General features: G+C 41.4%; 1 protein-coding gene across 1 annotated transcript; it reads left to right on the forward strand.

Moving 5' to 3' along the window:
• Window positions 1–5366: 5366 nt before the first annotated feature.
• LOC100475689 (heterogeneous nuclear ribonucleoprotein A1-like) lies at window positions 5367–6612 on the forward strand. The gene is given in 3 exon segments (XM_034645564.1): window positions 5367–5631; window positions 5634–6059; window positions 6062–6612. Coding segments are annotated over 3 exon segments (957 nt in total). The 3' UTR covers window positions 6328–6612.
• Window positions 6613–11956: the final 5344 nt, after the last annotated feature.

Below are 11956 nucleotides of genomic sequence, written 5' to 3' on the forward strand. Positions count from 1 at the left end.
AAGTCTTATGAGGTATAATTGACAACTTTCTTTGTAGAGGATGTGAGCCTTTACCAACCAGTGTCCTTGGCTTCAGGACCTCAGCTGAAGCTCCAGAAGGAGCAGGACATTTTCCATTTAACATCCTGTTATATGAATGGATGGAACTGGACAGGATTATGCTAAGTGCAGTAAGTCAAACAGAAAAAGACAATTATCATAAGGTTTTACTCATATGTGGAACATAAGCAATAGCGTGAGGACCACAGCAGAAAGGAGGGAAATCTGAAGGGGAGAAATCAGAGGGGGAGATGAACCATGAGAGACTATGGACCCTGGGAAACAAACTGAGGGTTTTAGAGAGGAGAGGGTAACAGGCTGATGGGTATTAAGGAGGGCACATGTTGTGATGAGCACTGGGTGTTATACACAACTAATGAATCATTGGACACTACCCCAAAAACTAATGATGTATTAACAGTGGCTAACTGAACATAATAATAAATTTTTTAAAAAAATAACACCCTGTTATGTGATTCCAGACTCTGTGATAACAGCAAAATTCCTTCTTTTCTGCCTTTTATGGCTGTTTTGGAGTGGAGCTTTCTCTTCAGCTCTGACATATTCACTGGGGCTCTTACGCCTCAGCTACCATGGAGATGAGTTTGGCTCCATTTGGAGAACTGACAGGCAGGGAAAATGTTTATAAAACAAAAATCAACAGCAAGACACCTGGCTGCCACCTGGGAGCCTGGGAGTGCCACATGAAGGCTTCCTCCTTCAGTCTCACTCATGCTAACAGGCTGTACATCAGCTCTCCCCATTCCTCTCATAGGTTCATTTCCCAGAGGCCAACAAATTCCAGTTTTGTGAGGTGAGTCATGTCCTGGGAGACCACAGTAGTGCTCCCCAGCCTTCAAGTCACAATACATGCTGAGGTAAATGGATAAGGCTGCTAAGAGCTGGAGGTGACCTTCGCAGAGGCTCCTGCTGCCCCAAGCCCATCCCAAGCAAACCTACAATCCAATCACAGTTCCCTGACAAGGAAGCTCTAGTCTAGGGAATGAGAGGTGAAAAAAGCATTTGGGGTCCCTGATATGCCTGGAGCATCCCGTGTGAAGCATCTTACTTTAAGTCAGTGACGTCAGTTTCCATAAGTCTCAGAGAGGGACACTTTGGCAAAAATCAGTGAATGGGGTCAAACAGGGTAAGAGCACAGGTTTAAAGTCACACAGACCTGGGTTTGAAACCACTTATTGGAGTTGTACCTCAAGCAATTTTGTACCTAAGACAAGCCATGTAACCTCATAAACTTTGGTTTCCCGATCTGTACATGGGAGCTCCTGCCTTACAGTGTTGTCTGAAGGGGCAGCTGTGTGGCTCAGTCAGCTGAGCATCCAACTCTTGATTTCAGCTCAGGCTGTGACCTCAGGGATGTGAGATTGAGCCCCACATCCCCTCCGCCTCTCTCCACTCCCACACACCAGCATGCGCGCACACACCCTCTCAAATAAATAAATAAATAAAAAGGTTGCTTTGGAGATAAATAAAATAATGTATGCAAAAACAACTTTCACAGTGCGTGGTGGCCGTGTATAGTCAGTTCAGCCAAACTGGAGCTATGTTCCTCAGACTTCCCTTCCCCTCATGATCCTGGATGAGGGTGGGTCACAAGGAAGCACGGATGAAAAATGGAAGGCAGAAGGGAAGCAGCCCCAACTGGCTCTAAAGGCCCATGTGGAATGCCAGGCACCACTGCAGCCCACCATGCGGTCACTGATCTGTTGGCACTCTTCCTGGGTGCTGTAGGTTGGGCTCACTCTTCAGCTTGCTTGAGTCCCAAGCCAGAATGTATGCCAGCCCCTTCTGAAGGGTCACCCACATTGCCAAGGTGGGTGGAGGTGAAAGGCAGACACAATCCCAGTTTGTCCTTCCTCTCCCCTACTTCTTTCCAACTGCCCACTGTGCCGACTTACAGTGACTTCAGGCCCACCACGACAGCCTCCTGTGGAATTCTCCAACTCTGCAAGCATGCAAAACCTTATTCCAGTAACAAACCCTGACTGCATACAACTCAGGGAGGTCCTGCTTCACTGATAAACCGTACCTGGCATGTAGTAAATGCTCACAAAAGAAAACACTGGCATAACGCATAATGCATAATGCAAGTGTAGACGGTTGTTGAGAGTACTGGTCCAAACTCTACCCTAGACAAATCACTCAGTTCTTCTGAGACTCCGTTTCCTCAGCTGTAAAATAGTGATAATAATATGATCTACCTTGTAGGCCTTTGGAAATGGTTAAATGAACATGTGCGCACAGTGCCTGACATTGAAAGTATTAGGGAGAAAACCTTTATTTCCCGCTCTAATTCTTGGGTGTAGCATTTGGAAATCCCTCACCAATAAATAAATGCTTCATCCTTCAAACAATCTTTGTCAATAATGAAACAGTATTTCCACTTCCATCCATGTTACTTATCAGCTGCTATTTATAGCCATGAAAGAAGAACACTGATATTAGACTCCTTCAAAGATTCCCACCTGTGTCCTGTGCTCCAACTGTTACAACTCAATACATGCACCAAAACTCAAAGGTCCTGGGTATTCATCTGGCTTTGCCAACAAGTAGTAGTCTCCTCACTTTCACGATTCTCCCGTTCCTCGTCTACAAAGGGAGAGGGTTGAATTCATAAGATCCTTCAAACCCCAGCAGACCCCAGGTCTATTATTATTTTCATTTTGCCTGTTAGAGATTAAAGAGCTTAATTCAGTGTTTCCCAAAGTGTGGTCCCTGGACCAAAAGCAGCATCACCCAGAAATGATTAGAAAGGCAAATTATCAGGTCTCACTGCAGACCCACAGCAACAGAAACTCTAGAGTTAAGGCCCAGAAATCTGTTTTAAAGAGTCTTTAAAGTGAGTCCAATGCATGCTCAAGTTTGAGGACCACTGGCCTAATCAAATCACAGCAGAATAAAAGTTGCTTAGTCAGAACTTGAACCCAAGTCTGTGACTCGTTTCTCGTTGTCCTATGCTTCTGGAGAGAAGGACCTTGTAGGAACAAATACATTAGAAAACAAGATAAGTCCCGGGGCACCTGGGTGGCTCAGTTGGTTCAGCGTTTGACTTCGGCTCAGGTCATCATCTCGGGGTCCTGGGATCAAGCCCTGTGTTAGGCTCCCAGCTCAGCGGGGAGTCTGCTTCTCCCTCTCCCTCTGCCCCTGCCCCCCCCCGACCTGTGCTCTCTCTCAAATAAATAAAATCTTTTTAAAAGAAAAAAAAGGGAAAGGAAACAAGTTCAAAAATGCAAGAAAAAGGATAGAACTAAATCCTAAGTAATATGCTAAAAAATCTCCGGGTTCTACAATTGAGAACCTTTGATCCCGGGCACTGGGCTGGGCTAAGACTGACCTTCCTGCTCTGACACCATCATAAGAACTTTTCCCTGGGGGAAAAGTTGAGCTAGAACAACTGTCAGAACCAAGAAGTCTTCAACTTGTAGACAGGCATAGCACAGAAAAGAGAGGGCATTAACTGTTCAAATTCAGCATCTGCTTTTTTTTTAATTTTTTTAGCATATACACGTGTTCCAAAAATGCATAGGCAAGATAAATTCATGTATGCTGTAGGTATTTTTGGTTCCATATTTTATTTCTCCTTTGCCTTTTTTTTTATTCCTACCTCCCTTCTTCCCTACTCTTAAATAATGCATGTTAATAACCTAGTATATTTTTCTCCATAGTCATATAATCAAATACACACACTTTCCCACACACACTTGTTTTACTCACACTTCATGGAAATTCTTCTACAACAAGAGATATAGTACAGCTCTCACTCATGTGTCACAAAACCTATGTAATAGTCCCATCATGAGAGCCTACAATAACTTATATGCAATAATTTATATATTCCTGAATAATGAGAATTCACTAGGTTTCCAATTTTTCACCGCCTCAAGTGTTGTTGTAATAAATGAACTTGCACACGTGTACTTTTGTAGGGGTGATTTTATTTGCAAAGAACACATTTCCAAGGGAATATCAGGCTCAAAGGCTCCATGTATTTTGAATTTAATAGATGTTCTTACATGGCTCTTCAAAAAAGCCATAACCATTTACATTTCCAGCACAATGTATGGGAGTGCCCATTTCTCTTAACCCAACCAGCAATACATGTTATCTGTCTTTTTAATTTTTCTCTTGTTTGAACATCAGGAAGTGATATCTCATTGCTATTTCAATTCACATTTTCCTAATTAATTTACATTTGGATTTGACCTTTTCATATGCTTGTTGGGTAATTGTATTCTATGTCTGGACATGTACTGATGTTCTTTTTCCCTCTTTTCTGTTGGGTCCTTTTTTCCACTCTTGCCTATTTTTAAGAGCTCTAGATATATTAGAATATTAACCCTTTCATTAGCATTACAATTATTTTTTGAAAACTGTCATTTCTTAACTTAGTTTATGCCATTTCTTACAGCTATTTGTATGTAGTCAAAAACCTTAAGCAGATCTCACTGTCTCTAAAGTACATGTGTAACCACCTAAATTTCTTTTTTTCTCTCTTTCTTTTTTTAAGATTTTATTTATTTGACAGAGAGAGAGAGACAGCCAGCAAGAAAGGGAACACAAGCAGGGGGAGTGGGAGAGGAAGAAGCAGGCTCCCAGCAGAACAGGGAGCCCAATGTGGGGCTCGATCCCAGGACCCCGGGATCATGACCAGAGCTGAAGGCAGATGCTTAACGACTCAGCCACCCAGGTGCCCCACCACCTAAATTTCTTTTCTTTTCTTTTTTTTTTAAATTTATTCGACAGAGATAGAGACAGCCAGCGAGAGAGGGAACACAAGTAGGGGGAGTGGGAGAGGAAGAAGCAGGCTCATAGCCGAGGAGCCTGATGTGGGCTTCAATCCCATAACACTGGGATCACGCCCTGAGCCGAAGGCAGACACTTAACCGCTGTGCCACCCAGGCGCCCCACCCACCACCTAAATTTCTTACAGAATTTTTATTATTTGTTGTTTATTTTAGAGATTTTGCACTTTTGTGAATGGATCTTTTTCTTTCTTCGGGGGTTATAGATAAAACAGAGAATAATTACTGATATTTATATATTCATCCAACTACTTATCAAATTCCCTTATCAATTCCAATAGTTTTCTAACAGAGTCTCTTGCGTTATCAAGGTACATGTTCATATAGTCAGAAAATGTAATAATACTATCTCTTTATTTTCCAGTAGATAGCAATATCTACTTCTAATTTTAATGGAAAGGTTTAATAGATGCTTATCAAATTCTTTTAAAATCTATTGATGAGCTCCTTTCTGCCCGTGGACGCCGCCGAGTAAGCATTGTTGAAGTCTCCCCTCCCACCGCCATCATGTCTAACTCAGAGTCTCCCACAGAGCCTGAACAGCTGCAGAAGCTCTTCATCGGAGTTTTGAGCTTTGAAACAACCGATGAGAGTCTGAGGAGCCATTCTGAGCAATGGGGAACACTTACGGACTGTGTGGTAATAAGAGATCCAAACACCAAGCGCTCCAGAGGCTTTGGGTTTGTCACGTATGCCACTGTGGAGGAGGGGGGTGCAGCCACGAATGCAAGGCCACACAGCGTGGATGGAAGAGTTGTGGAACCAACGAGGGCTGCTCGAGAGAAGATTCTCAAAGACCTGGTGCCCATTTAACTGTGAAAAAGATTTTTGTTGCTGGCATTAAAGAAGACAGTGAAGAACACCATCTAAGAGATTATTTTGAACAGTGTGGGAAAATTGAAGTGATTGAGATCATGACTGGCCGAGGCAGTGGCAAAAAGAGAGGTTTTGCTTTTGTAACATTTGATGACCACGACTCTGTAGACAAGATAGTCGTTCAAAAATACCATACTGTGAATGGCCACAACTGTGAAGTAAGGAGAGCCCTATCTAAGCAAGAGACGGCGAGTGCTTCATCCAGCCAAAGAGGTCGAAGTGGTTCTGGAAACTTCGGTGGTGGTCGTGGAGGTGGTTTTGGTGGGAATGACAATTTTGGTCACGGAGGGAACTTCAGTGGGCGAGGTGGCTTTGGCGGCAGTCGAGTGGTGATGGATATGGTGGCAGTGGGGATGGCTATAACGGATTTGGTAATGATGGAAGCAACTTTGGAGGTGGCAGAAGCTATAATGATTTTGGCAATTACAGCAATCAATCCTCAAATTTCGGACCCATGAAAGGAGGAAATTTTGGAGGCAGAAGCTCTGGCCCCTACGGTGGTGGAGGCCAATACTTTGCCAAACCACGAAACCAAGGTGGCTATGGTGGTTCCAGCAGCAGCAGTAGCTACGGCAGTGGCAGAAGGTTTTAATGAATGCCAGGAAACAAAGCTTAGCAGGAGAGGAGAGCCAGAGAAGTGACAGGGAAGCTACAGGCTACAACAGATTTGTGAACTCAGCCAAGCACAGTGGTGGCAGGGCCTAGCTCTACAAAGACATGTTTTAGACAATACTCATGTGTATGGGCAAAAAACTCGAGGACTGTATTTGTGACTAATTGTATAACAGGTTATTTTAGTTTCTGTTCGTGGAAAGTGTAAAGCATTCCAACAAAGGGTTTTAATGTAGATTTTTTTTTGCACCCATGCTGTTGATTGCTAAATAGTCTGATCATGATGCTGAATAAATGCGTCTTTTAAAAAAAAATCTATTGATGAAAGAATATAATTTTTCTCCTATAATTTGTTAGTAAATTTTCTGCTATTGATCACTTTTGCATTCCTGGAAGAAAAATCCTTGGTAACAGGATGATTGTCATAGATGTGTCCCTCTAATTTCATTTTAAAATTCTGCATTTATATTTTTAAGTAACATTAGTGTATAGTTTTCTTTTTCATTCTATTTATTTCAGGTTTTGGTACTGAAATTCTACTATAATCATAAAATGAATTGAAAAACTTTGTGTGTGGGTGTGTGTTTTTTCCAATGGCCTGGAATAGTTTACATAACATTTAAAAATAACTGGTCTTTAAATAAAACTTTAAATAAAACCCATCAATACAACCTACCATTCTGGTGGCTTTTCAAAAGCAATTGTTCAAATCATTTTTCATTTTTGTCTGTGGTAATTGGTCAATTCAAATTTTCTACTTTTTCCAGAATACGTTGTCTTTTGCTTGAAGCTTATCTACTTCCTATTGGTCTGAGTTGACAAATGTTTCCTACAAAGGGACAGAGATTTTATGCTTGTGGGCTATACAGTCTATGCCTACTCAATTCTACTATTATAGTGCAAAAGCTGGCCTGACAATGAGGAAATGAATGGATGAGGCTGCGTTTCAATAAAGCTTTATCTATGGATATTGATTTTTGAATTTTACATAATTTTCATCTATCACAAAACATCATTCTTTTTTTAAAATGTAAAAACCGTTACTAGCTTGAGAGTCATACCAAACAAACAAAAAAAAAAGGCAATGGGCCAAATAGCACATGTGGGACTTGTTTACCAAGTTCTGCTCTAGATTTTCAAAATATTCCCATATAGATGTGTGATATGTATGTTCATAATTTCTAATATTATAATCTAAAATACTGCACTGGGGCACCTGGGTGGCACAGCGGTTAAGCATCTGCCTTCGGCTCAGGGCGTGATCCCGGCGTTATGGGATCGAGCCCCACATCAGGCTCCTCTGCTATGAGCCTGCTTTCCTCTCCCACTCCCCCTGCTGTGTTCCCTCTCTCGCTGGCTGTCTCTGTCAAATAAATAAATAAAATCTTTAAAAAATAAAATAAAATAAAATAAAATACTGCACTACATTCTAATCTCTTCCTCATCTGTGACTATTTTGTTTTATTCGTTCCTATTTTTTCCTTGCTCTATTCTCCTGAATCAGACTTACTAGGAATTTATCTGGTTCTTTTCTAAGACCCAGGTTTTTGAATTTCTCCTTTTTGTTTTATATTTGTTTATTTCTTTTTTTTTTTCTTCAAGCCCACTATCTGACTTTAATTTACTGGGTATGCTATGCTTGATTAAGTTTCATTGAATTTCCTAATAAAACTTTCAGAAGAAAAAAGCATTCATATATCGATCCCACCAGACCTTGTAAAGTGTCACCTCACCAGTATCACTGAAAAATCATAATTAAACCTCCAGCTTCATGTGTAGACTAGCCAAAAATAATACAAATTTCCCTTTAAGGGCACATCCATTTTTTCAATGTAAAGTAGAACTCTGCTAGCCACAATATGAATTCTAAACGTCCTAGACTTTAGACTGAGTTCTGTTTTTCAGCATACAATCTCCCTACATTTAAAACAATTTTCTAAGTCCTGATATGACCAAATCTATAATTTTTAATTACTGAGATCCACAGACCACTATCAGCCCCCAACAATGGCCAGAGCTTACAATTACTCATTGAGTGCTGCCAGTATGCAGGAAGTGAGCTCAGTGATGTACTTAATTCTCTTTTCTCTTTATTGTTTTTTATTTTAATTCCAATATAGTTAACATACAGTGTTATATCAGTTTCATATATTTGTTTATTCTTGATTTTTACCATTAATTATTCCCCTTCCCCCCCCCTTTGGTTCATTTCATGGAGCTCTTTCTCCATATAAAGATAAGGAACCACTGTTTTTTCTTTATTAATGAAAGCAGTTAAGGCTAAAATGTTTCCTCTAAGTGCAGAGGTCACTTGTCTCTGCTGTGGGCTGAACTGTGTCCCCCTACAATATGTGTAAGTCCTAATCTCTGGTACCTGTGAATGTGACCTTATTTGGAACTAGGGTCTTTGCAAATGTAATAAGTTAAGATGAGGTCATACTTAATTTGAGTGGACCCTAATCCAATATGATTGGTATTGTTATAAAAAGAAGTGAAGAGGGGCGCCTGGGTGGCACAGCGGTTAAGCGTCTGCCTTCGGCTCAGGGCGTGATCCCGGCGTTATGGGATCGAGCCCCACGTCAGGCTCCTCTGCTATGAGCCTGCTTCTTCCTCTCTCACTCCCCCTGCTTGTGTTCCCTCTCTCGCTGGCTGTCTCTATCTCTGTCAAATAAATAAATAAAATCTTTAAAAAAAAAAAAAAAAAAAAAGAAGTGAAGAGACACAAATTTAGACAGAAGTCAACCTTGTAAAGATGGAGGCAGATACTGAAGTTATGCTGGGGCACGTGGATGGCTCAGTCAGTTAAGCATCTGCTTTCAGCTCAAGTCATGATCCTGGGGTCCTGGGATTGAGCCCCTCATTGGACTCCCTTCTCAGCCGGGGGCCTGCTTCTACCTCTGCCACTATCCCTGCTTGTGGTCTCTCTCTCTCTGTCAAAAAAATAAATAGAATCGAAAGAAGGTGAGGAGAGGAGAGGAGAGGTAAGGTAAGGAAAGGAAAGGAGGAAGGATGGAAGGAAGGAAGGAAGGAAGGAGGGAAGGAAGGAAGGAAAGGGAAAAAGAAAGGGAGGGAGGAAGGAAGGAAGGGAAGAAAGAAAGAAAGAAAGAAAGAAAGAAATTGAAGTTATGCTATCACAAACCAAGGAATGCCTGGGGCTACCAAAATCTGGAATAAGCCAGGAGGGATCCTCCCCTAGAGCATAGCCCTTCCAACAAGTTGATATCGGACTTTCAGCCTCCAGAACTGTAAGAAAACAAACCTCTGTTGTATAAGCCACTCAGTGTGTGGTATTTTGTTAAGGTAGCTCTAGCAAACTTATACAATATGCCCTTAGAATTGGATATTAAGTGATCTCTTTCATATTGCCTTCTAAATAGGCTAAAATTGCTTTTTTATTTTTTGTTCTAATGGTTATCTAAGACTATGCTTCTCTTTTCTTTTAATTTTTATTTCAATTCTGGTTAGTTAACATACAGTGTTATATTAGTTTCAGGTGTACAATATAGTGATTCAACAATTCCACACATTACCAGTGCTCATCACAGCAAGTGCCCTCCTTAATCCCCATCCACTCCCCTCCCCAGTAGTAACCAGCAGTGTGTTCTCTATAGTTAAGAGTCTGTTACTTGGTTTGTAAGACTATGCTTCTTAATATTCTAAGTAATCAAGACTTTCCTTGGTCATCTTTTTACTCTTTTTCAATATATTGAGTCATGATTAAAGAAAGGGGCCTCTAACATCTGTTTTTTACTTGAAAATGTTTCCTTTGTATGCAAATTTATGATGGATTTTTGTAAATATAGCACAAATATGTATATATACATAATTATGTGCATATATAATTTGTGTTGATAAAGTTTTTTTTCTTATTCGACAGAGATAGAGACAGCCAGCGAGAGAGGGAACACAAGCAGGGGGAGTGGGAGAGGAAGAAGCAGGCTCATAGCGGAAGAGCCTGATGTGGGGCTCGATCCCACAACGCCGGGATCACGCCCTGAGCCGAAGGCAGACGCCTAACCGCTGTGCCACCCAGGCGCCCCCTTAGGTGGCTTTTATCTAACACACCTGTATAATTCTAAAAAGGAAGTACTGAAGTCTCCCACTATCATTGCATGTTCAGCCAATTTTCCTGACTTTTTCACCAAAAGAAAAACTCGAAATAACTTAGAGATCTACCATGTGTTCCTTCTCCATCCTGTCCACTGCCTCACTCATGGAGGAAACTGGTATCTTCAACCTTGCAGTCCCCCACTTCATAAACATATTATAACATATACATAGAGATAAAGATGTGATGGTATTAGGAGGTATGGCCTCTGGGAAGTGATTAGGTCATGAGGATGGAACCCTTAGAAGAGGCTAAACAGATCAGAATTCTCCCCTTCCACCATGTGAAGGCACAGCACAAAGACAGCTGTCTATGAACCAAGAAAGGCGCTCACCAGATATCCAATCTGCCAGGGCTTTGACCTTATAACTCCCAACCTCCAGCATGGTGAGAAGTAAATTTCTGTTGGTATAAGCCACCCGGTCCATGGTATTCTATTGTAGCAGCCTGAATGGACTAAGACACACACACAGACACACACGTACACACACACACCCCTAAATTCTGAACAATGCTTTCTCAACTCTATAAACCTTGTCAGTCTGTAAACTGGGGCCTTCCTGATCTCAGGAAAATATTATTTGTTTGTTTTGTGACTTCTCTTTTTCGACTAATGTAAAGCATCTATTATTCTCATGTGAGGTTCCCTGGCTCTATTGTCTATACCTTTCATATTTTTCCTCTATTTTCCATTTCTTTACATTTTTGTTCAATGCTTGGAGAGAAACTCCGTCCATTTGCTCTTCCAGCCCAGCTATTTCTGTCTTAACAGTAGTCATTTTGCCTTAACTCATCTGCGGATAAAGAAAATGTTTTTTAGCTCCAAAAAGTCCTTTCAAACTGCACTGGAATCTTTTTAAGTGCATTTATTTTTCTGTCCAAATTGTCACAATTCCTTCAGCAGCTTTATTTGTTGCTGTGTTGTGTGTGCTCTGCTACATCTTGCTATCTCTGGTTTGAACACGTCATGATTTTTCTTGGTAACTGGGACCCAGGTGTTGTTGTTGGTATATACTAGTAGGTAGCAGTCCCCATGGAGAGGAAGTCAAAATGGTCTTCTGCGGAAGCCTCCCTGTTCCTCAAGGGCTGGGATAACCAAGGCCACATTTTCAGCTGCTCCGTGGAATAATAACAGGTCTCCTGGAGACCTGACACACACACACATGGAGGGCCATCAAATGTCTTCCTAAAGTCCACACATTTCTTTTGGGCCAAGCTTTTCTCCACATCCCCATTTTATAATCCCTTCCTCAGGGCTGTCACCAGGACCTAGACGTCTGTGTAGCCCACATACCAGAAACGCTGTACCAGTTCACTCCAAGGGGACTCCCATGGAGCCTGTGGCCTCATTTCCACTTTACAAACTGCAGGCCCCAACTAGGTGACTCAGATGAGAAAAATATATTGGACTTGATTGATACTGAACAAAAAGAGAGAGTTATGTTCATGTTGCTATCTTTCCAGAACCCCCTCTAGAATCAGTACCTTCACCCAACGCCAC

Source organism: Ailuropoda melanoleuca, chromosome 16, assembly GCF_002007445.2.
Source record: "Ailuropoda melanoleuca isolate Jingjing chromosome 16, ASM200744v2, whole genome shotgun sequence".
In the NCBI taxonomy this organism is placed as follows: Eukaryota; Metazoa; Chordata; class Mammalia; order Carnivora; family Ursidae; genus Ailuropoda; species Ailuropoda melanoleuca.